Here is a 27043-nt window from a genome sequence, read left to right on the forward strand (position 1 = left end):
ACAGAATGCAAATACAATGACACCTTGGGGAAAACAAAGGTGCTTTGTTTTTGGAGGTGTAATAGGTTGAACACAGGGAGTTAGACTTGCTCGACTTTGTTGCTTAGCTGAAGTTCTACCACTGAGCCACACCTCCAGCCCTGGTTTTTGCAGGTTCTTTTGGAGACAGAGTCTCATGAACTTTCATTCCCCATGACTGGCATTGAACCATGATCCACCAGATCTCAGCCTCCTCAGTAGCTAGGATTATAGGCATGAGCTAGTGGAACCCAGCAAAATAAAGGCTTTTTGTTGACATGCTATGATTTAGAAAAATCCATTGCATCCTTGATTCTGCTTATTATAGTTCATGTCCATTTTGTTAAATATATTTCCTATCCATTTGGGTTCTTTCTCTAGACCCTCCTCAGTACCTATTAGCCTTAAATTAGGCCTTCTGATTGTGTCTTGCAGCTCTTGTAGGGATCTATCCTGTTTTGAATAATTGTTTTTTTTCTTTATAATGTCCAGACTATCTTCAATTCCAGAGACTTCTGCACTGTTTAATCTTCTGTCAAGACTTTCTACTTTGTTTTTTTATTTTTCTCCCTTCTAATTGGTTGTTTTTGGTGGCTTAAATTTCTTTGTGGAAGCTTTGTTTTAGCTCTTGTACAGATGTCTTCCTTGATTTGATTTTCAGTGTTCTCTCTCCAATCCTTCAGTTGTATGGCTATATATTCATCTGACTCTCTTTCCTACTGTTGGAATTCATTCAGTTTTCTCTTTGTGGATTCCATAAATTCCTCTATTAATTTTTGGTTAGCCTCATCACTCTCACGGAGGCTTTCAAACTTTTCACTCAACATGTTTACCAGTAGTGTTTGCAGAGCATATTGAGAAATACTTAGGTTTTTTCATTGACTACTCTGTTTCCTCTTTATTTTGAGTGGGAATTGAGGTTCCTTGACTTACCATTTTTTCTTATGTTTCTATGGCTTGTTATACCTATTTGGAAACAAAAGCAAATCTAATACCACAACAGAACACAATTTTAAGAGCAGAATCAACCCAGGGCCCTATATTTGCAAAGATGTTAGAGATTCAAAATCATAGGTATTCCCCTATCTTTCCTGTTCTTTGTTTGGGGAGGGGCACTGTGATTCAGGAGTGGGGATTATATATAGTTGTGATCAGTGAACAAATCTGTCATGAGCTTTAAAGCAATCTGAACCAAATGGATAACACAGTGAGCCACTTTGACACAGTCAAAATAGATACAAACATAGCCTAGCTCAAAGACAAACAACTAGGGACCAACAGAGTAAAGAAAACAAAGGAACAAAGGACCTGAAATAACGGAAAATGGGTTAAGGTGAATTAAAAGAAAGATTAAGCAATATAATGAAAACCAGAAGGAGGAACAAATACGAATAGAGGAGGAAGACAATACAATAAGGGCTGTCATGACTTACCGTATAGTTAACTGGAAAATAAAGTATGCCAGACTAAAGCTCTGGTCTCAGAGATGGCCAAAAGAACAGTGTCTACTGTGGTTTAAGTTTAATTTCCACTTTTCTTATGCTGTAGAAATTCATCCAGCCCACAGAGCCTGGGGCAATCTGTGATTATGGATCATCACCATCACTTTTATGAGTCAAATCTAATTTCATATACATCACCTCATTCCCTTCCAAAGTCAGAGTCTGACAAAAGTAGCACCTGTCTGGGACCACAAAACAAAAACAACAACAACAACAACAACAACAACAAACCAACTTCCTCAATGCAAACTCCCCACCTCGAACTAGCCTGGCCTCCACCATGCTGTCAAGGCCTTTGCCTGGCTGACTGGAAGGCCGTTTTACTGTTTTTGCAAAAACTGCTTTCCTGAATTGGAGCAGAACCCAATCTGTGTCCTGTTGTGACAATATATTCCTGGCAAGGGTTGTACAAAAGTTGACAAGCAACTTGACCTCCCTGGCCCCCCCCAAAAAAAAGAAAGGAAGGAAAGAAGGGAGGAGGGAGGGAGGGAGGGGGGAAGGGAGGGAAACTGGCCAGACCAGCAGCAACAAAACCACAAGGCAAAATGTCAACAGTCCAGTCTTTCTCCATCTTAAATGCTGATCAACACCAGGCACAATCATGCAATCCCAGTTAGGGTGGCACTGCCCAGGGTGTTAAGCCTTCCTCCCTTGGCACATGAATAAACATTTGGCTCCTTGTCCATCATTCTGCTTTCCTTGTGAATTCCTCCATACTCACACACTGGCTGAAGCCATCACATTAGCTATAGAAATAGAGTTACTTGGATCTGATGGCATTGCATCACCCAAAGATTACTTCTGAAAGGTAATGGAATTAGCCTTAACTCTTTGAAGTACTTAATAACTTTTTACTAATGGAGAAAAGTACCGAGGCCTTTTCGATTCAAACCTGCTTTTAGATTTTAAAAAATCCCTTTGATAGAATGTTAAGCAATTCATCATCTTTCAGCCTATCTTTAATGGCTTTCCCCCTCACCCTCAGGATCCAGGATCTGCGGCCCTCTCTGTGTATCACAAATTGTTCTCCTCCCACATCAATCAGACAATGATGCTACTATCTTCTTCTATTATTAGGACCCTGATCAATATTTACTGAAAATTCTCAAGCTCTGAAACTGCTTCACGTTCCTTTGACATGTAGCCTTTTATCAACTGCACTGCTCAACCATTTGTTGACTCAAACCCTATTTAACAGAGCCTCCTGGAATATAGAAATTCCAGGAAATCGCTAGTGAACCCAGTTAAGCATTCATGGTGGCCTTCTCACTATGGCCTGACCGTCCTGAGAACCCTTAATGACATGACCTTCCCAAGCTAGACCTCCCTCATCCTGTATAACATATTATAGATGGCCTAAACGGCAGTGACCTAGTCTGTACTCGCCTACTTTGCTTGCTAGGCATTTCTTGCCTCCTTTCAGTGTGAAATTTCAGACTCCTAATCTTACCCATTTCCCCACCTCCAAAGCCCCCCACCATGTGGATTTCTGCATCTGATGTGTTTTTACACCTGACTCCTTACAGTCAGTTCTCCTCCACAGAGCAGCCAATGAGTTGCCTTCTAAGGCTGTGGGGCAAATTGAGGCACTTCCCATCTCACTTCATGTACCACAGTCTAACCTACAAACCTACCAGCATGCCTCCCCCCTCACTCCACTCCAGCCCTCCTGAGCCTCCTCCCTACTCCTTAGTGATGCCAAGTGTAAGCTTTAGGACCTTGGTAAAAGCTGCTTCTGTGGTTTCCACACCCTTTCTTATACATATACATCCTTAGGCACATCTCCTTAAGATCTGTGCTCAAATAATCACCTTTTCTAGAAGATATTCTGGTTAACCTCACCACCCTCTCTTTTCCCTTCATCCTACTGTACATGGCTTCCTCATACTTATTGCAGCTTTATGCATCCACCACAGCCTGCCATGCCCCTCCCACGTGGATATAGAAGTGGAGGAGGGAAGATAAGTGTGTGGTATGTCGATGCATGTCTAGCACCAAGAGCAGAGCCTGGCACATAGGTAACTAGAATTATTGATGGTTGAGGGAACCTAACCTAGGGCCTTTCTGTCATTCTTAATGTCACTGCCCTAGTTTCACAGAAAGCCATTCCTGACTATTAAAATGTCCATACAAGTATTCCTGGTTTTATACCTGTGTCCTACTAGCTTGTCTTCCATGATATAATCTACAGTTTCATATTGCCTCCCTCTCACTACAAATTTTCTCCACTGTGTACAGAATGTGATACAACCTCTCTTGGATGTCAAACAGAACTTCTGAGATCTAGCTCTGCCTGTTGGCATCCCCTATCACAGTCCCAAAGGCTGAATTACCTGAAGCTGATTTGTGCCCCAGTGTCCCCTTCTACTTGCTGCAGTCAACTTGCTAGTTTCTCTTTCTAGTACCTCTGGTTTGTCTCTCCCTCCCCATAGTAATTTATCTATATGGTCCCAGTTCAAATGTCACCGCCCCAGGGAAGCCTTTTTTGAGGCCCCAGAACAATCCTTCCCCTAGGTCCAACTCTATCTTGCAAAATGTTCATGAAAGCACATTATCTTGTCTTATATAAATATTTGTTTCATGTCAGTCAGCCAGTGAATAGCCATGCTTCTCAGTGAAAGAGACCATGTCTTATGAGTCTTTGTTTTCCCCACATTTGGTCTTTCATAAACCTATTTACTGCTCCTGTGTTAATGAGTGATTGCATTAATTAACATAAGAAATGATACAGAATATTTTGCAAGATAACCTGAAAAACTGAGGCACTGATTGGAAATGTGAAATAACATTTTTGATGCTCAATTGAAAATTGAAAATGAGATGTTTTATAGTTTAATCAACAATAGATAATAGAGATGCTTAAAGGAGGTAGAAAAAAATTAATCAGTCACTTCCATTTGTGTAAATATTGAGAATTCCAATATTGACCCAAGATTCTTTATTCTGTGGTACTCCCTCTTCCCTTCTTACCCCTAAAACTCCTGAAGTCTGGAGAGACTAGAAAAATGCTTATCATAAGCAATATCAAATGATTTATTAAGAGAAAAAAATAGTATGAGAGCTATATATGAAGAATACTTTAAAAACCCTACTAAGATTCACGAAAGAAAATTAGAATAATGAGAACATACATGTTTGCAGCTGGATTGGTTCACGATCACAGAGAATTCTTCCTAGATTAAGGAAACTATGTATTTTAACTTTTCACAGGCATATGTTTCTTTAAGAATTAGATAACATCTAAGTCCATAGAGCAAAATAAACACACAAGAAAATCCAGGAAATCTGGGCACCCGTGACTCATGCCTATAATCCTAGCTACTCAGAAAATGGAAATCTGGGGGGCTGGGGATATGGCCTAGCGGCAAGAGTGCTTGCCTCATATACATGAGGCCCTGGGTTCGATTCCTCAGCACCACATATACAGAAAATGGTCAGAAGTGGCGCTGTGGCTCAAGTGGCAGAGTGCTAGCCTTGAGCAAAAAGAAGCCAGGGACAGTGCTCAGGCCCTGAGTTTCACGGCCTAGGACTGGCCAAAAAAAAAAAAAAAAGAAAATGGAGATCTGAGAAATGCACTTTATGCCAGTCCCAGAGGACAAATCTGTGAGACCCTTCTTTCTAATTAACCAGCAAGAAAACCAGACTAGAGGCATGGATCAAGTGGTATAGCACCAGATGTAAGAGAAAAAGCTAAAGAAAACCTTGAAGTCATGATTTCAAGTCTGATACTAACACTAAAAACAAAACAAAACAAAACAAAAAAACCTGGAACAAAAAAGATTACTAAAGTATATAAAAGTAGAGAAATTAGCATGGAGCTAGCTTACAAACTAATAGTCAACAAAATAGAGCAGACTCTTCAAAAATAGTACATAATTTACATTAACGAATTTAATAGCTGATGATTCCTTTATACAACTTGACCCGCTCCAAGCCACCATCACTCTTTCTCAAGAATTACCACATCAAGAGAGAGTCATAGTTCAAGAAATGTTCACAGAGGGCTGGGGATATAGCCTAGTGGCAAGAGTGCCTGCCTCGGATACACGAGGCCCTAGGTTCGATTCCCCAGCACCACATATACGGAAAACGGCCAGAAGCCGTGCTGTGGCTCAAGTGGCGGAGTGCTAGCCTTGAGCGGGAAGAAGCCAGGGACGGTGCTCAGGCCCTGAGTCCAAGGCCCAGGACTGGCCAAAAAAAAAAAAAAAAAGAAATGTTCACAGAGATCTAGGTAGTTACTGGAGAAAAAGAAGCAAATTCCTATTTCAATAGTAAATCAAAATAGTGTGAATATACAAGATTATATTTATATGGAAAATAGAATTGTGAGAGAAATTATGGAAGAATAAATTTTATCATCTGAGTGGATAACTACTACCAAATAAAAATTACAGAAGCTATAAAAGAAACACATAACAACTGTAACTGATAAAATGTTAAAATTTTTCACCTAAAACTTTAGAATTTAATTTTTACATAAAAATTTTAAATGTTCAGTGTCCAGGCCCTGAGTTCAACCCTACAACTGACAAAAAAAATGTAAATGTTTCTTAGGTTATGAATACTATAAGCAACCAAAAGACAAATGACAGAACAGAGGAAATATTTGGTGGGAAATCAACAAAGTGAAATTAAATTCTTTAGCACATAAAGAGCTCCTTAACATGAAAAAGATGGAAACTCAGTTGTTTACATGGACGTCTACAGAAAGTATGAACAGAGTGAGTTTGTAGAAGAGAAAAATACAAGGTAAACACATGAAAGTACGTTTGAATTAAACTATGAGATGCTGCTACTTTTACCGGGCAGATTGACAAATAGCAAAATATCTGCTGTTGGACTTAGTTGTGAGGAAAGAGATTTTACCTTCCTTTTTCAGGGAGCATAAATGGGCATACTTCTATCATTAGCAATTTAGTAAGCACTATCAAAAATTTCTAACTCACATGATCTGTGACCTAGGCATTCCGCTTTCAGAAATCTTACTGGTACCTAACCACTCTTCTTTAATCACCTGCCTCCAACCACACCAATCCTATCTCCATGGCAATTCCTTCCAGGAAACTGCAAGCTATGTCACAGCTACGTTCTGTCTGGATTACATACCACCTGAAGAGCAGTCCTCTCTCACATGTCAACAGAATGAGTTCTGTCATACCTGCCACCATCCTGTTCCTTTTCTCCTCCACTCATTTTTCTCTTTCTCATTCAGAAAGTCACTTACTGGTCTCCTATCCCTGGGTCCAGGGCCACATGGTCCTCCAGTTCTACTGCTAAACACAACACAGTGATACAGGCTTAGCCTCTAAGTAAATTCTGAATCACAGTAAGTACCTATGGGTACTTATAACAAACATTTTCTTAGATTTCTCCAAAGTGTTTCATCATCAGATCATTAATCACAAACATAAAGAAAAAGTTATGTTCACAGTTATTAAAGAAATATTTTGCTAAGCAGGAACACACACACATACACATAAGATAATTTCTCCAAATACCTAACATCAGAGAGACACATAATGGCAATGAGTTAACAATTGTACAAGTCAACTACCTACAGGCACTATACTAAACACTTTCTAGGTATTAATTCATGTAGCACTCATGAGATAGGTATTATTAGTTACCCCATTATTATAATTAAGGGCAATGATACACAAAGAGAATAAGCAATGTGCCCAAGACCCAAACATAAATAAGCAACACAATCAGAATGGGAACTAACTATATGCCCCAGAGTCTGGGTTTCCCTCTACCAGGAGATTATTGTCTTTTAAATCATAATTCTTTCAGAAGCAAGGTAGAAATTCTTGACTGAAAGCTTGCTTAAAGTAGAATAGAATGCCAATGATGAATTAAAGATCACAGAGAATATAGAGCAAGAATCTTTCGGACTTCATAAATATTGCTTTCTTGTTGCTTCAAACATCATTTCCATTAATCAATTCTCCCAGAAGTTCTACATCAGCAGAACCTGTTTCTATAAATGTTGATCATTGACAAACATATGTGTCTTACTGGCTTTTTCATCCCTACAGAATTTCAGAACTTCTGTCCTAAACTTCCTTCAAGTTCACTCCTCCCTTCCTCTGTCCCCTTCCATGGGTGAAAGCTCCTCATGCCCACAGATCCCCTGTTCTGCCAGACGAACACCCAAAACCAATCCTCTCAGACCCAAGTGAAAGGCCTATCTGTTCCTAACTCATGTTCTTCATTTAAATTATGACAGCTTGACCCTTCATAAATTATTCATGAGCTTGTATGCCCACAGTACTCACCCTTTAAACCAATTCACGGACTAAAGGCCTGATTGTAATTTTTGTCCACAGTGTCCCAATTGTTAAGCAGCTGTGTTTATCAATGGGGAAAAAAAAATCCCACAACATCATGGCCTATGACAGAGTCATCCGAAAATAAATGTTAAAATAGTAGGCTAAGAACAATAAATAGAGAGGAAAACAAACAATACATGTTATAGTTTGTGTTATGAAGAACCTCCTCTCCCCCAAAAGAGGCACATAAAGAAGTGCTTCATTCCCAGATGATAAAGCCAATCATTCAGAGGTGACTGGGTCCTCAGGACACCGATTTTATCAATGAGTTAATCCACTGATAAGTTCATACTAGATGTGCTATTATGAAGTGAACCCTGCTTGCAAGAAGCAGGCCATGGAGGGTCATACCCTGGACACTTCCTGTTTCTATTTCCTGGTTTCCAGGCCAGTCAGCAGCTCTGTTCCTTTATACCCTCTACCCATGTTGTCCTTTCTACATTGCTTCAGACCCAAAGCCATGCAACCAGTCCATCACAGACTGAGTCCTTTCTCCTTCAGGTTGTTGATGTCAGGTATTCTGTCACAGCAATAAAATCCTGACTAACAAAATGCCTAAACTACATACTCCTAAAGAAAATCAAATGAAGGTGGCAACAAAAGAATTCTGATAAAGTGCATTTGCTAATGTGCTTGTCTGTTTCGTCCCTCAATCCCACTAGCTCCATGAAGGATGAATGGTAATCTTTATTTCACTATTGTTTCTTATGCCTGGAGCATAGCAAGTGTTCAATCAATACTTGCGTAGTGAGTGAATGAGTGAAGTATCTTTCCTATCCAATCATCTCTTACTCCCCAAACAAATGTATTGGCTTTAATGGTGTAGCCAAGATATTTACATTATTCTTCTAAATAATTGTCTTTTTAGGTTTACTTTAAGGTGGAGAATCATCTGATCAAGTCTAATTCTGAAGTACAAAAACTTACAAAGTGACTTCTGTGAAAGTAAGTTTTCTGATTAATTTAGAGGAAAAAAGTAAGGGGGAGAGAGGCAAAGCAGGAAACAAACTCTAGGGAGGAAATGAATCTCTGACAAGTGCAAGGTTCTAAGCCATCTTGTTTACGCACATGAAACTAGCTTGTATGTTCATATCCTATTCATAAAACAATTGCATTCCTTGTAAATAGCACAAAGTTAATTGCCAAAGGAAAAAATGGTGATGTTGTTAATGATTATATCATTAACAACAAAAGACTAAAGGACTCATGGGGCCCTTCTCATGCCAGTTTAATAGGAATCTTGATTATCTCAATCCTAAATTCTCTCAGAATTTTATCTGACTGATTTAGGTTAGGTTTCCTGGCTTCACTTCCTTCTGATGACTTTGGGTGTCAAAGCATACCATCAGGGTCAAAAGGATGGGTGGCAAATAAAAGTATCATGAGTTATGGCTTTCCCAATAAATAAACACTTGACTCACTCAAACCAAAGGAGACAATCATTTCAAACAAATTTCTATTTTTCAAACTCTATTAATTATCCCCAAACTTTCAAAAATTATAGACAGCATTTAGATTTCTGATGCCATTTTCGTCCTCCCCAAAGGTTCTTCCTTTCTGTGCACCATCCAAAGCCTCCATCTAAAATGCATCCTTCATCATCTGCAGTATCTGTAAGCCTTAGCCCATTCGCATCCATGAAAAACACTCTGCCACTGGCACTAGTAGCTCAGACCTGCATTCCCAGACAATCAGGAGGCTTAGATCTGAGGATCATCAGGGTTTGAAGCCATCCCAGGAAGGAAAGTCTGTGAAACTCTTATGTCCAATTAACCACCTAAATACCAGAAGTGAAGCTGTGGCTAAAGTGGTAGAATGCCAGCCTTGAGTGAAAAAACCAAAGGACAGCACCCAAGCCCTGAGTTCAAGCCCTAGTACCAATAATAATAAAAATGAAACACACACACACACACACACACACACACACACACACACGCTGCCTTGTAACCAGGCAATTTACACAGAGGACATATCTTCACTAGTTTGTAGGCTTTTGGAGGATGGAAATAACATCTTGAAACATTTCATTCCTTGAGATCTAAAATAGAACGGGCTTTAGATGGTCATTCTATATCTTTTGTTCAAGGATTACTAGACTTCCATAATGCAGTCATGGAGCCAAACTTAGTAGTGTGGAGAGGAAAGTAGAGTCCCTAATCTTGAGGAATAAAAGTCTGGGAGAAAGATACAGGTAATGACACTATAATCTGCAAAGTCCTATGTTTGTACTGAGGGATTCAGAAAGAGAGAGTGATAATCTATCTCAGTGCTTGAACAGTAAGGCTCAATAAATATAATACCTAAAAGCTTTTGGGGAAGATGATGTCTACACTTGCCTTAAAAGTTTAAGCACAGAACGGGGCTGGGGATATAGCCTAGTGGCAAGAGTGCCTGCCCCGGATACACGAGGCCCTAGGTTCGATTCCCCAACACCACATACACAGAAAACGGCCAGAAGCGGCGCTGTGGCTCAAGTGGCAGAGTGCTAGCCTTGAGCGGGAAGAAGCCAGGGACAGTGCTCGGGCCCTGAGTCCAAGGCCCAGGACTGGCCAAAAAAAAAAAAAAAAAAAAAAAAAAAAAAAAGTTTAAGCACAGAACGAGGTAACAAACAGTACAAGTAATGTATCCAATGCCTAATGTATGAAACTGTAACCTCTCTGTACATCAGTTTGATAATAAAAATTTGAAAAAAAAAAGTTTTAGCACAGAAATGGTAGGACAAAAGGTGAACTAATTAAGAAATGATGCTTACATGTTGGAAATTAACAATACAACTTGGTGGGGAGGGAGTTTGGGAAGGGAAAAAGCTGGAAGAAAATGAGAGATGGGTGGCATTGTTCAAAAGGAAATGGACTCAATACCTGACTTATGTAAATGTAACACTTCTGCACAGCACCCTTACAATAAGAATAATTTTTTTAAGTTTGCCTGGAAGAAAGGAGAGACATTCCATTCAAGGCAGAGGACATAGCATGTACCCCATACTGAGGAAAGTGAGAGCACTATATGTGCCTATGGCATTGCTAATGTTTTGAGTACTTCTAGACCATTCCATGGGGCAGCAGAACAAGGAAGCAACCACTGTGAAATATGATACACTGGGTATGCTAGGAATTTGGTCTTTAATCTTTAATTAGTTCCATGGACACTGTGCCATTGAGACAGACAATTTGGGATTCTGAAGAACTGGGCTCATTTTGCCAAAGAATGGACTTGCCATTTCCTGGAGCATGGCTACAATACAAACGAGCCTAGCCAATTAATCTCCCGTGTTCAGCCAGGTAACAAAAATCACAGAGCTAAAGCTAATGTTTTATTTATTTATTTATTTATTTATTTATTTATTTATTTATTTATTTATTTTGCCAGTCCTGGACCTTGGACTCAGGGCCTGAGCACTGTCCCTGGTTTCTTTTTGCTCAAGGCTAGCACTCTGACACTTGAGCCACAGCGCCACTTCTGACCATTTTCTATATATGTGGTGCTGGGGAATTGAACCCAGGGCTTCATGTATATAAGGCAGGCGCTCTTGCCACTAGGCCATATTCCCAGCCTCTAAAGCTAATGTTTAGAAAACTGAAAGATATATGTTGCAGCAACAGCAAAGGTGCCTTTTTCTGGCAAGAACTTCTCAGTGGAATAACCACAGGCAGAAACTGCCCAAGCCAAGTATTTTGCAAGGGAGAAGTTATGTGAAATAGTAAGCTGAACACTGGTTGAGAACCAAAGAAGACTCACAGTTCCTCAAGAACAATGACTGAATCTGTCTCTTTCACGAATGGATCCCTGAAGGCCAGTACACCAGAACACCAGTAGGTGTTCGGTGAATATCAGGTCAACTAAGGAATCAACTCATAAACATCTCCCCCTTACAAAACAGAAAAGCATTATTTCCATCACTGATGTATGGAGGGGGAAACTAAGTGTAGTCTTTATTTTTTAAAAATCTTGAAGTGTTCATTTAAAAAGAAAAACAGGACTTCAATATGTTTAAAAAATAAAAAAAGAAGCACATTACCACATAAGCATGGATAAATCATCATAAACATTTGCTTGATGAGACTTACTCTGACTGGTACAGCCACGTAATCTGCATGAAATGAACCCAGGCATAAATGGATACCAGTGAGTTGGATGCCACAAAGCATTGTTGTGAGCAGTGAATGGCACAGAACGCATCATTTGTGCATTGTGAAAGGAATGGGGCAGGGTTCTAAGGAAGCAAAGGCACCTGCACTAAATTTGTCTTGCACGGGTGCTAAGCCGTGTAAGCCCTGAGATGGTCACTTCACTTTCTTAACTTCTGTGAAGTTCTAAGACCACAAGTGGCCTTTCAAAACATGGCAAAGCAAGCAAGTAGTGGTCATAGACACATGAGCCCTACTCATGAAGGTTCACCATCTTCACACCTTTCTAAGTTAACTCTGATAGTCCAGCCGCCACTCTCCAAGCTTTGAAGGGCTTTGTAGGGTCAGAAGGATGTACAAGGCACCCTTCCATGTAGCTGTCTAATTGTACCTGTCCATCTTGTAACAAGCAGAAGTAAAATAACAACGTACCACTTTTCATGCACCATGAGATTATCTGGGCCAAGCACAGATTGTACATAGCGAATCTGAGTCATACAGGCAGTGTGGCAGAGGCTGGACTGGAATCCAGGGGGGCCTGAAGAGAACTCTGTGTGAGAGTCTTTGGTCCCTGAGGGTCTGCGGACACACACTCCCTCTCCAACACTCACAGGAGGTTCCCAGTGAAAGATCAGCAGGGAAAATGTAGGGAAGTGAATTCCTATTGAATTATAGAAGGTCTACTTTCTATAAAAATGGATTCTGGCTCACATAAGCCAAAAGGTCACCCAGCAGCACCTCATGAAGGGGCAAAGATTCCTATAAGAGAAAAGGTCCATGAAGCCCATCATGATGTGTTTTTGACAACTTCAGACTTCAGAGCCAACAGCCTGACTAGGGAATTAAATGCTAAATATAGGGAAGACTTTTCCCCTTTCGTCTTGCATTATTTCAGGGCTGCGATTTGGTTCATCTCCAAAGTTCTGCCATCTCCCTCTACCACCCAAGAGATATAACTTGCAACATAAACATTTATGACAGTCTGGATAGGTTATTTTTCTACTGGGGACATGATTTTTTTTCCCTTCTAAGCAGATCTACTGACTATAGTCTTAAATGACTTCAGTAACGAGGCACAGATCAAACAAAGTATTCAACACAACTTGTGAAGCATTTCTGCTTTTTACACAATCTGTCTGAGTTGCCAATTGAAAGCAAGTTCCTTTCAAAGTAGATCACCACGGCTGGTGCTAGAAGTAGTTCTGAATCTCTGCTGAGATTCCCTCTAAGTAGTCTCATGTGGGAGTTGCACATTACTCTTTCTACTCTATAAAAGGGGCTCATGGAGAGATGGTAAAAGGGAATATATTGACTTAATTATACTGGAAAAAAGCAATAGAAGAGCTTAGCCAACTTCCTTATGAGGTGGTTCATGCAGTTCCCAAAGGAAAGCTGTATCATAAAAATAAAATGATTTTACATTGTATCACCCATTAACTGCCTCCTCTTTTCATACACAAACACACACACACACACAGACACACACATCCACACACTTTCATGCAGTAACATGTCAAGACTAGAGGGCAGTCCAACCTAGACAGACCTAGAATGTCATTAATTAAAATGCAAAACTGATGCTATTTCTGGTCCTGGTAATCAACTATGGAAAAGTGTTTCGATGACAAGAATACCTGCAGAAGCATCAGGTTATGTTTATATTAATGGAGCAAATTTCCTCTCTCGCTTATATGATTATCACCAGAGCATCTACTGTTTGGTTACTGAAGGAGAAACTGTAGCCCAAGTGCAGGAGGCTGAGACCTAAACATCACAATTTGAAGCCAGCCTAGACAGGAAAGTCTGTGAGACTTTTAGCTCTAACAAAACAAAACAATAACAAAAAAAAAACAGGAAGTGGAGCTGTGTTTCAACTGATAGAGTGGCAGCCTTGAGTAAAAAGGCTAAGGGACAGTATTCAGATCCTAAGTTCAAGCCTTAGTACTGGCACAATAATGAATGAATGAATGACTACAATAAAGAGGAGCTGTAACCAACTTTGCATTGATCATTTCACAAGTGTCACTGTATGAGTGTATCCCTGCAGGTATGTTTGTTTACATAGACAGAAAAGTGAAGAAGACAGAAAGCAAGAGTAGAAAAAAAATGAAGAGTACTGATTCATAATACAAGCTCCAGGCTGTTAATTAAAATAACCACCAAAGGAAATAATCAAAGTTTTTATGATAGCTATAATTAAGGAGTGTGGAAAAAGGATAACGCCATTGACACCAATCCAGGGTTTCTAGTTCCATTTCAAATAGCTTCAGTTTTGCTAGCAAAATCAGTTGCAAGGCACAGAAGCAAAACAAACACACAGAAATAAAAATGTTGCAGTGACTTTGTCACACCAAGAGGCTACTGGCTCAGCACACCTTTTAGCAATTTTTCCTGCAGTATTTTCTATGCTGCCTTCAGAGGTCCTGCAAGGAAATTAACATGACACCACCTTGAGAAACAATGAAATGCCAAAGAATGCACTCTCCAGATTCAAAGAAATTCCCAGAGGTGCTATCTGGAAGGGGAGTGTAAAAAGTGGGGAAGTCCTTAATTATTATTATTATTATATTATTATTATTATTACTAAGCTAGACAATGTGAACAATATTTCAGGAATTTTCTTCTCTTCCCTAAATGAGCACACTATAACTATTATAAATATGCGAACATAATGTTCAAAAGCAAACCAACAGTTCATTTGTATGTTTGCATATACATATGCATGTATGTACATATAAATATACAGATACAAATTCTGGTCAACTAGACAATCTGTTTAGTAAAGTAAAGAAAGCCTAAGCTCGATGTTAAAGTTGCAACTCATTAAAATGCAATATTTTCTAAATACATCTAAAATTGCTGCAGTGTGAAATAACAGTCTCTTTCCATGATGCCCAAGCTTATTCTAACTCTATCCATCTTGATGAATACCTCAAGTTGAGTTGCTAGGCACCCAATAACAAAAAATTCTTTCAAAAGGAGGGGGAAAAATTAAGCAAAGTATAAAAACACCATTAAGGATAAAAGTAAACAACTACACATTGAAGAATCATCAAAGGAAGCAGAAAAGTATGCCAGACATATCAGGATATTGCTAGGAACCACAGCAGACTGCAAGAAAGAGTAGACATTACGGCATCATGCAAACAATACTGAAAGTACTGTATTGCAGACATTATTTAAGGATTCGAGAGTACAGTCTGCAAAAAAAAAAAAAACCCTCTGTATGTGTTTGTGTGTGTGTGTGTGTGTGTGTGTGTGTGTGTGTATGTCTGTTTCTGTCCCTGTCATCTCTGTCGCTTCGACTATTTTCTGGTTTTACTCTGAAGTATCATATAAACATCTACAAATTCTAACATTTTAAATGCATGCTTTCATATATGCAAAGAAATCTTCACACACATACGCACACACCTCACTCAATGCAGCTACTCTGGATTCAGGAAACAGGACAAAAGCATATACCTAATGTCATCATCACTATGTTAAGAAACATCTACATGGACAGTAGAAATAAAAGTGGTGAGACAGAGCAAGATAAATACAGAACTTTATATTCCAAGCTCCCAGTCAGCAAGAAGGAGGGGAAGAAATTTCATCCCATATCCCCCCCACCTCCTCATTTATCACAAGAATTGCAAATCAAAGGCTGAATTGCTTAAGTGATGATGGTAATCCTTTCTGGTGTACCAGAAAACTCCACATAAAATCAAATGAGAGAGTCCAAGACTCGAAAGGGATTAAATGGGACAACAACTTTGAATCTGATTTTTTTTTGAATACTGCTTTGACCAAAATATTCAACACATGAGAGGCACAGAGAAAGACAGAGAGAGAGAGAGACAGACAGACAGACAGACAGACAGACAGACAGAGACAGACAGGCAGACTGAGGCAGAGACAGTCAGACTGAGGCAGAGAAAGAGGGAGAGAGACAGAGACATAGAGACTCCTGCAATTCACAAGTTCCAAAAGGTAAAACTCCTGAAATATTCTCAATTTCTTTGGGGCTTCACGAGGCAGCCGGTAAATAGACTTAAAGTTGTGATACTCTTTGCAACCAACCTCAGGAGACAAAGTGAAAAATTAGAGCTGCATTCTGAATAAATGCCCTAGAATAAACAACCTGCCATACACATCTTCTTCATTGGAAACCTGCTTCTCTTTCTTCTGAGAAAAGTCTAACCATGTCAATAATTTCAAAGCATTTTATCTCCCAGTAGGGGGATCAAACTATGTTGTCAACTCAAAAAGAAAAAATAAATCCTTCTTTTTATCACCCCCTGCCTCTTAAGAGACTGAAAACCCCTGTTTGCAGAATTGGATGCTCTGAAAGTCAGAACGGAAGGAAGCAATGAGGTCATGCCGTGACTGACTCCGTGTTGCCAGCACAGGAATCCTCTCACTCTTGCTGCGAATGTTCCTGCCCAAGTTGTAAACCCCACAAGACACAGGGCCATCCGAGACCCTAGGAGAGTGAAGAAAGCCCAGCTGCCCACAGCAGACTCCAATAATAACTCACTCGTGTGCACGCAGAAAGATGGAAGAGTTGGTCGTATGGTTGACCATCACCTACCCCCAGCCCCAACCCCTCCAGAGTCTCTGATAGAGTCCCTCAGCACACAGAAGATTCAGCTTGCCCAAATCTGTCCATCATCTTCACAGATTGTCCGCACACTTCTGCAGTGTACCACTGTGAACACATTTGCCTGGCTGCTGCTTCAAGGACAAAGAGAGAAAGAGAGAGAGAGAAAGAGAGAGAGATGTAGTACTTATGTTTTCATCCCTGCCCGAGAGCTCAGATTTATGGAGGGGGGGGGATTAAAAGACATCCCATCTAGACAAAGGACCCCCTTGGCATTTTAGTGAAGGAGAGCCTCTTGGACAAGGATCCAGGAGAAAGAAATGCAAAAGGAAGGTCACTAAGCTGAGCAAGAAAGCCAGAGCAGCAGCGGAGCTGGATGCTTTCACTGCAGCAAACAGCTCGTTCATCGCAAGCACTTACCATAAAAACAGAGAGTCAATGGAAGGGTCTTTCCTCTGGGTCTCCCGCAGAAAGAAATCCACTGTGAGCCTGCAGGCTCCACTCCAGAGGAGGCCAGTAAAGTGATGACAGGCGACACAACCACCACACACAAGTCCTTTTCAGCCTCCCCTCGGCCCCGCATGCAGTTGTTTGTGCTGGAAAAAGCCCTGAGAAGTCTGGAACAGGACTCTCCGGAGAGCAAGCCGGAGTGAACGCAGCCCGGTGAATTTCACCATGGTCTCACAGCCATCAAGCCCAGGACTGGTCCTCCCTCAGGGGTGCAGGGGCAGCATGATGGGGGAGGGGGAAGTAAGGGAGAAGATGAGCTCAGGGAGATGAGAAGAAGGGTGGGAAGGAGCCTTTTGGAGTGGAAGGAACTGCCGGTGAGAACATCAGTATTCCATATCAGTTATTGCCAGCGACCAATCAGGCAGGGGGGGAGGGGGTGCCGTGTCAGTGTGACAAGAGAGTGAGTGGCAGATGACAGCCAGTCTTGGGAACCACAGGACAGCCCCCTGCCTGCAAAAGAAGTTTGGCAGAATTGGCAACTCACCTCTCTCCAGTTATTGCTAATATTTCCTGATGTTTGCAGACTACCAAAGCCCTCCACTAGCCACTCGAGAAGTTTCCAAGGCAGCCCACAGTATCTGACACAAAATGAATTTGAAGCCCACTAAGTGACTTCTGATGGCATCTCACAGACCAGAGGGCCTTCTGACCTGCCTCCAAAAAGTGACTGCAAGTGCAAGAATGGCACTTCCACCGGAGCTTCATTCAGCCCCAAAGTGCAGGCACAGGTGGCCAGGGACTGTGTCTTCTATTAGGCAGGAGAAATTTAGACAAAGGGTTAACTAAGGGTCTCTTCAGGAATTTGACCTCAGTCCTCATTAATTTTCCTGGGTAATAAATACATCGTTAGAGGTGAGTTTCTAAGGAAAGTTAGAAACTCTTGTTTGAGGTCTTTTATATCACATATAAGGAAGAGGATATGTGTTTGGTGTAAATAGTAGTAGTAGTGGTAGTAATTCACAAGCAAACTGAAGTATAAGAAACTGTTAGTACAGATAAAATGCTTATGTTGCTGGAACAGTTGGCTCAAATCTGTAGTCCTAGCTACTCAGGAGTCCAAGTTCTAAGGATGGTAGTTTGTAGCCAGCCTGGCAGAAGTCCATAAGATTCTTTTCTCCAGTTAACTACCAGAAAGCTAGAAGTAGAGCTGTGGTGGAATGCCAAAGTTGAATAAAAAAGCTAATGGACAGCACAGGCCCTGAGTTCAAGCCCCAGTATTCGCACAAGAAAGGAAAGGAAAGGAGAGGAGAGGGGAGGAGAGGGGAGGGGAGGGGAAGAAGGAAGAGAGGGAGGGAGAGAGAGAAGGAGGAAGGAAGTCAGTCTTGGTGGTCATGGGGATAATTTTAATTTTTTCCTATTTGCCATTATCTCCATTTTCATATTGGAACTAAAAAATAGGTCCGTATATTAACTGGCATTCAGTGCGTGACTCAGTTAGGTCAGGGAGTATTTTCCCAAGTTAAATGATTGGCTTGTCTTCATTTTGAATTAAAACCTCAGGGCGTTTTCATCTGAAAGAGATTGGTCATCTTACCTTTGCCGAGAAATGAATTGCCTTTTGGCAGACTGGAGTTAACCAGAAGATATAAACTCCCCATGCTGTGTTTTCTGTTTTGTTTCAGGTCACTTAACATGGTACAGGGCTCCTAAATTTAGTTCTCAGTTTTTCCTTGGAAGTTAGCTGTGTTCACTGGACATTCTATTAGAGTGTTTGCACCCATCAGCAAGCTGCAAGCTAATAGGGGGAAGCCTGAAGACCATAGCTTGACGAGAAGGGGTGGGCTCCAAGGGAAGCAGTTAGCTCAGCATCAAAATGAGTCACAGCAAGAGGCCATAAAAATGCTCCCCAATAAAAACTAACAGAATAAAATGAAATGTCTTAAATGAAGAAGGATATTTTGCCAAAGCAGTCCTGTGTATACTATGCCAGGGAAACCAGAAAGACTCCAATTCTATTTTGCCATTGGTCTCAGTTCAACTCAAATCAGCAAAGATAAAAAGAATATCAACCAAGTATCAGAGATACAGAGAGGAGACCCCACCCTTCAAGAAATTTAGAGTAACCTGGGCAAACTTTCATCTTTGAAATTTCAACAGAATGATACTTGGCCTTGGCAGAAAACATTCTACTGTTAAATTGTTCTTCAGCTAAAACCAAGACATGAAGTTAGACTCCAGCCTTAAAAGCTCTGAATTAGCCAGGCACCACACCTGTAATTCTAGCTACTCAGGAGACTGGGATCTGAGGATCATGGTTCCAAGTAAAGTCTGTGAGACTCTCATCTCCAATAAACTACCAAGAAAAAGCCGGACGTGGTGCTGTGGCTCAAATAGGAGAGCACTACCTTTAAGCACAAAGAGGCTCAGGGACAACACTCAGGCCCTGAGTTCAAAATTAGTTCAAAAATAAGGCTTTTTTTTCTATGCACAAGTAATTTTAAATGTAAGTAATATATAAGGGTTTTTTTAAGCTAAATGTTAGTATTTAGCAGTATCTGACACTACAAAACGATAGGCAGATAAGTATTAAGAAAATATATTTAAAGGGAATATTATTTAAAGCTCCTAAATTGAGATTAATACTGTTTGTGAAACAGATTCAATACCTTGAATATATAGGATGATAATGGAGCATGAAAAGGATAATACTGCAGAAGAACAAACTGACTGGTAGACAATTAAGCCAATGGAAATCACATGCTAGTTACTGAACCAAATGCAAACAATGTTTAAAGTATGGTTGCTTCACTATTCCTTTCTCTTCAAAGGATGAAATAATGGCTCACAGACAGTAAGAAACATGAGTTAATTTTTGTGACGTACAAAATATTTCTCCAGGTTAAACTTGAGATGAAATCACAAACTATGTCTTGCTCACTTATGTGGCACTAGCAATTAATATATAATGGGTTCCCAAGAAATACTGGTAGAGAGGACCATTTGATTGGCCAAGAGAATCTGGTTAAAATCCTCCAACAACATGATTTGGTGACTTTTTAAAATTAGACTTTTACTATCTTTAAGTAGTCATACAAAGAAGTTACCATTCAGCATTTGTGAATTCAACACATTTTGATTGGATGTCATGGGGCCTATTTTAAGACTTCCAGAGAAGTTACACCCATACATTGAATTATGTATCTATATCTGCCATTTGTTTACAAAAGGAATTTTCTTCCGAGATGCACACTGTTGGAGCCATATAATATCCAGAAGATCAGGATTCTTCAAGGTAAGTCTTTTAGCTAGGGACTGGTGGCTGCTGCCTGTAACCCTAGCTACTCAGGAGGCTGAGATCTGAGGATAAAGGTTTGAAGTCAGCCCAGGCAGGAAAGTCCATGAGTTGCTGATCGCCAATAAACTACTCAGAAAAAGCCAGAAGTAGAGCTGTGATTCAAGTGGTAGAATACTAGCCTTGAGCAAAAAGAAGCTCAGGGACACACCCAGGCCCTCAGTTCAAGAGCCAGGACCCACAAAAAAAGAAAAGAAAAAAGCACAGTCTTTGAACACCAGGTTAGGCACAGTTCATGGAAACTGGATTCTACCCGTTAGCCATGTAATTCCACTTTTGGCATCAGAATCTATTAAAGGAAGTGTGAGAATCGAAGAATTTTTAAATAATATTCTGCCAATTAATCATTTTTAAAACTAAATTATGATGGGCACTGATGGCTCATGCCGATAATCCTATCTACTCCAGAGGCTGAGATCAGAGCAGGAAGTCAATGAGACTCTTATCTCCAAAAAACTACTCAAAAAAGCCAGAAGTGGTGCTGTAGCTCAAATAGTAGAGCACTTGTCTTGAGCAAAAGAAACTCAGCGACAGTGCCTAGGCCCCGAGTTCAAGCCCCAAGACCAGCAAACAAACAAACAAGCAACAACAAAAACATAAGCTATAATTTGCATTAGGGAAACGTCTTTTAAAGGAACTAGTATTGACTAACCCAACTTTGTGCCAGACTTCACAGTGGCTCCTCAGTTCTTTGTGCACTGGAGTCCTTGGGGCTCACCCAAGTAGAAAATCCAAACTATGAACACCCACAGAAGCCTCATAATGCTTCCTGTTTTTGTCACGGAAACATACTCAATTAAACACTGACAGGACACCAGAGCATCTTCTCACTACATGTCTGACACTATATGAGAATGCTTCCCACACTGTTACATGAACTAGAGTGAGATGGGAAGATGAAAATTCAGGCTAAAGCAGAGATGAAATGAAAACATGTCATGAATCAGGAATGAAGCCTTGATGCTTATAACAGAAATAAATAGAAAATGGATCAAATCATTGGTTTATTTTTCTCAATACTGACCCCTTCAATTATATACCAATTCCATACAATCATATTGCAGTGGTAAATAGAATAACAAGTAAGACAAGATGTATCACTCTTCAGTTGCTAACAGTAGGAAGAATATTCCATAACAGAATGGGAAGAACACAAACACTGGTGTATGGTCCCTTACCTAATACCCAATTTCACCTTCAGCTTTCTGTAGGAAGCCAGGAATGAAGGCAGAACGAGTTGAACTGCTAATGTTTTCCTACCAGAGGTCACCGACTGAGAATAATTTTCAAAGTGCTTACCAGGCGAGTTTTCAAATATGCAACAGTTCCAAATCTATAAAAGACATCTGAGGCACATAAACATAATGATAGCATCTAAGTCTTCAAATATTTGACTGTACTCAGCATTTCTCAGTCAGAAGGATCCTAAGGGATCATCAAAGATCAAACTGTTCCAAAAGAATCCATAAGATCACAGTCCTATAATTTTTTTCCTCCTTCTTTCTGAAGGAAGTAAAAGAAATCAATGTCTGACCTAAAGAGTCATAGAGAAATAGGCTGGTTCTGAGGAATAACAAATAAGGTAAGTAGGGGGGGGGGAGGGGTGTGTGTGTGTGTGTGTGTGTGTGTGTGTGTGTGTGTGTACAAATATTAGAAAGCTAGTGGGCTCACCTAAAATCCAATGGAAGTGTCTCCACGTCTAAGTAGCCTTAAGTCCCCTTACTCTCTCACCTATATATTTATTCTCCACTTATATTAGTGATCACAACCAATTCAGGGCTCATTCTTTCTCCTAAACCATTATAACAGCTTCTAATCTCTCCTTTATTCCAAACCAATCTCCACTTAGCATTAGCATTTTCTTTCTAAAACAAAGCAAATATGATCATGTCATATCCTCAGTAATAAATGTAATAATGAACACACTTCAGCTCATGAATCTGATGTTCAGGGCTCTCTGCAAACCTGACTTTTTCACATTTCCACCCCAACTGCACCCCCATGTTATACCTGCCCTTGTCACACCTGACTTACACTCCTTACACTCCTCCAAGAACATCACTCCATTGTGCTGATCCATTTTTTTCCTAGAATACTCTGCCTTGTTTATTTCCCTGAAAAAATCTACTATTCATTCTTCAATGCTCAGTTCAGTGTTGCTTTGTCGATAAGGCATTAAATTCCCCAAAGGTACTTAATCATTTCTCTGTAACTCCATCACATTTTGCTACATTTGTATCACTAAATACAGACAAAATTGTACTGCACTAAACTAGTACCTTTAGCCAATTTTATCAGAATTCTCTGATATTCCAAGCATCTGATACATATCAGAGCTCAGTTAAGCACAGAATAGATGAATCTAACTTTTATACTTCTTCCTTACATTCAAAACCACTTTGAAGAAAGTACAAACTGTCTTCTGAAAAGTCTGCAGGTCTATAAATTTATTAACCATATATATATCTTCTCCTTCAAAACAGATATTTAATCATGAGCAACATTTATCAACAGACATTAAAATGTTACCGGGGACAAATATATATTTACAAATAATATACTAACTCCTTGCCCCCATGGAAACAGAAACGACCAGGAATGACATGCTGATTCTCACCTATAACATTGGAACTGGATTACTGATCATGAATGCTAAATTATTTTTATTTAATACATCAACAAATTCACTGGATCCTCATTTCATATTTTGCCTTTCTTATTTTATGTAAAGATTGCTATGGCCCAAGCCTCTTCTGGCAAGGAATTCATAAGAAGGCCCTGGGTCTCATAACAAGAACAAATGATTTCAGCAAGTCCAGGAATCCAGGCAATTTCTCTGTCCTCTCAGGGAGCTATCTCACAGGGAGCCAAGATATACAAAATCCTCTTGAGCCTGACCGCATCACCCTAGTTTCTGATTAGACTGGCTTTTCAGGAGGCCTAATAAATAAATAACCATGGCAATCCTGTATAATGTATGAAGGTTACTTTCCAATGGTCATTTCAATTAGAGTATTTTCAATTAGCAATAGCATGCCAATCTACCAAACAGCCATATGAATTTATTTTCTGCCATTAGCAGAAAATAGGAAAAAAACAGGCTGCTTTGCTTTTTTAAAGAAGATAAACACAACCTTGACCCAACATTAACATTTCTTCCCAACTTGCTCTTTTGTTGACTTCGCTTGTTTCCAGTTAAATGCACCCCTATATATTCTGTTCCACTCCCTAAAAAGATATTTGTTCAACTCATCCATGGACGATTGTTTTGGTCATAACATGGGGCAGCTAGAAATCTCACTTGTCCTTTTTTTTTAACCCATCCCATACTCATATCACCTCTGAACATTTCTTTCTTCCTTCTATCCTCACCTCATAGTCACTGTCCCAGCCTAGCTGCCAATTTTCCTCAGGGCTAATGTGACAGTCCCAGAAGAAGGCAGCATTGCTTCCTAGGGGATTTTTCAATGACGATGCCATGATACCTTCCCCTATGGAAACCATTTCTTACCTTCTGCAGGATGGAGGGTGCTCCCGGCCCTCGCCCATGAGGATATGTGACTCTTCTCTCTTTCCTCTCACCACACCTCACCTGCCTCCTTTTATCCATTCATGTCCTAATCCTTGGAGTTCCAGAACACACCAAGCTGTTTAAAACTTTAGAAATGTTTTCCTGGTACTCTTCCGTGTGAATTCATTCTGGTTGGTTTGTTTGTTTGTTTTAGTGGTACTGAGGTTTGAACTCAGGGCCTTGTGACGGTTTGGCAGGCACTGTGGACTTGATCCATGTTCACAGTCCTTTTTGTTTTAACTACTTTTCAGCTAGAGCTCTCCCACCCCACTTTTCCTCCTGGAGCCAGCGCAGAGCACTTTTCACGTAGCTAGGATTACAGATAGACCACAGTGACCAGCTTGTAGTTTGAGATAAAGCCTCTGAAGTCCAGAGTAGGCTCAAACCTCAATCTTCCTATCTTTTCCTTCAAAGTATGAATTCTTTTTCTCCAAACCCAAACTCAAGCATCCCCATTGCATTTGAAGCATTTACCTCAAGCTTGCTTCCTCCCTACATCCCAATAAAGCTAACCATCATTGGATTTCAGCAGTGATCACACAGTATCATAACCATTTTACTGGGTACTTCCTTCAGGGAAGTTCCAATCCCTGGAAGCTATTAAATAAATGGTTATAAAAAGACTATGTGTCTGCCACTCTTCCTCAATGAAGTATATTTCTGAGGAATGGAAGATTACCTATCTTTCCAACCTCTCAACTCATTTTGTCACCTGGCACATAAATGGATGCTCAGTCTATACTTATGAAATTATTTTGAACATGATGGCCAAAAGGCAAAAAAAAGGCTTAACTCTGTCTCAAAGTAATTTTAAAGAATCTATCCAAGCTGATTTCTAATAAGCTTATTTTTAAAAAAATTAAATCTAAACTTTATTCTTCGCCTTGAGACTATAAAACACCACAAGCATTAATTTACAGGGATTCATTCTCTGAAACTCCCAGCTTTTAATGCTAACCCAACTAATTTAGGTACCTTGGGGATAATGAGAATTGCAAACATGCTTTTTTCTTTGAATTGCCCAGCAGAGAAAAAGATACTGATTCTAGCAGAAGGGAGGTTCTTGGGGGAAATTTCACTAGCATTTAAATTTAGAAGGAAAAGAGCCTCATCTTCTTCTGTCCAGTGTGGAGAGCAGGACTACCAATGGCTGTTGATGTTCCTTAAGACCCCAGTTGCCTATCCCAACCCAAAGCTCCATTATAAGAAGGTCCATGGCCTCAGGGAAAAAAAAGAAAAAAACAGCAAAAAGCAGACTGTGCAAAGGACCCTCTCCATTAGCCCCAGGAGCACCCACCTTCTTCCCCACAGAAAAGTAACCACAATGAATCCAAAGAACTGGAATAAACAAAGCTCTTCTGCACAGAATAGACACAACTTGGTGAGCATATAAAGAACTAGTCTTCCAAACCAACAAGGAAGCCCACCCAAGTCCTGACAAGGACCTGGCCAAAGCAGCTAAGTGCTAAGGTCAAAGGAATGCTGGTTCCTCCATTCTGATCCATGAACAGAAAAAAAAGAAAGTCAAGAATGATCTATAATCTTAGTGCCAGAGAGGTGATTATGCAGTCTGCCAGTGCTAGAGAATTTCCCCTCATTTCTCCGCAACCAATTTTGAGTTCCATTATTTGAGCTGAGAGAAGAAAGCAGGATGAGCATTTTAAAGAACCAAGACAGGCTTACCCTTTGGTAAAACGAAACTAGGTTATACAGTGAACATTAAACACCTTTGTAGGGATGTATTTTTCAATGTAGGAATTTTTTAAGAAGCCCTTTGAACCTTAAACAAAAATAAGCCTGCATTGTTGTAGAAATGTAAAATGGTGCGGCCACTTTGGAAGATGTTTGGTGCTTCTTTAAAAAATATACATATTCCTATATTTCTTACCATATGGTTCAAGCTATCACATTTCTTGGTATTTTTATACAAATGGAAATACTGCAGCCATTTTACATTATACAACTCTAGATGGTATTTACTTATATCCACACAAAAACCTGTATGGGAATGTTTTCAAAAGCTTGATCACTGCAAAAACTTGGAAAGTAACCAGTAGGTGAATGAATAAACTATGGTATATCAAGATAACAGAATACCATTCACCACTAAACAGATATGAGCTATCAAGCCAAGTGGGAACCTTAAATTTATATTATGGAGTGGAAACAGCCTGAAAAGTCTACATACTCTTACAATTCCAACTATATGAGATTCTAGGACAAATAACCAAACAGTGAAGACAATAACAAAGATTACTAGTGTTTAGTTTTCAGGGGACTAAGGAAGAAGAAGAACAGGAAAAGGATATAGACTTAAGACACTGAAATTATTCTGTATGATACTAAAATGATGAATACATGCCTTTATAAATTTGTCCGAACTCAGAACATCAACAGTGAAGACTGATGAACTCCAGGTGGACTATGGACTCCAGGCGGTAACAGTACAGCACGTAGATTCATTAATTATAACATGGACCACACCTTGTTCTCAAATTTGCTGTGAAATGAATGAGTTATCAAGCCAATATATGAGCTATCAAGCCCTGATACTTGTTTTAAAGTTAATATCTACTTAAACTGCTTAAAATTTCCTGAAGAGCTACTCAGGAGGAAGCGATATGATTCAAAAGCTGGGAGACTCTTATCTCCAATTTACCACCAAAAAAGCTGGAAGTGGAGTTTTGGTTCAAGGCGTAGAGTGCTAATCTTGAGCACAAAAGTTCAAGGACAGTACCCATGCCCCCCACACCACCAAAAAAAAAAATTCCCAAACACTAGGTAGACATTTTAGGAATTTTAATTGCCTTTTGAAGTAGATATGGGAAGGGGGCAAGACAGAGGCAAAGAGAGAAAAAAGAGAAAGAGGGAAGGAGGGAGGGAGGAGAGAGGGAGGGAGGGAAGGAAGAAGGGAGGGAAGGAGGGAGGGAGAGAAAGTAGCAAAAGGATTTCCCATGATGCTCAGAAAACAAAGTTAAGGTCTAAAATGTTCAGAATAACAAACAGACCAACAAGTCACACTGAACTATTTTTATACCTCAAAATTAGAGAAATGCAATATTCTGCTATAGTTTCCATTATCAAGCCTAACAAACCAGAACAAAGT

The 27043-nt window shown here is 40.0% G+C and overlaps 1 protein-coding gene across 3 annotated transcripts in view; it reads right to left on the bottom strand.

The window, feature by feature from the left end:
- Ano4 (anoctamin 4) overlaps positions 1 to 27043 on the bottom strand; it is a 341279-nt gene that overhangs the window by 249006 nt on the left and 65230 nt on the right. The window contains exon 1 of one of the 3 annotated variants that reach the window (XM_048357401.1): positions 16985 to 18131. The exons of the other annotated variants lie outside the window; for them this stretch is intronic. Within the exon in view, the coding sequence (XP_048213358.1) occupies positions 16985 to 17147 (163 nt within the window). The 5' untranslated portion in view covers positions 17148 to 18131. Of the gene's footprint in view, positions 1 to 16984; positions 18132 to 27043 lie in introns of those variants that run through there. 3 annotated transcript variants of the gene reach the window in all.

The sequence above is a fragment of the Perognathus longimembris genome, chromosome 1 (assembly GCF_023159225.1).
Source record: "Perognathus longimembris pacificus isolate PPM17 chromosome 1, ASM2315922v1, whole genome shotgun sequence".
NCBI lineage: Eukaryota > Metazoa > Chordata > Mammalia > Rodentia > Heteromyidae > Perognathus > Perognathus longimembris.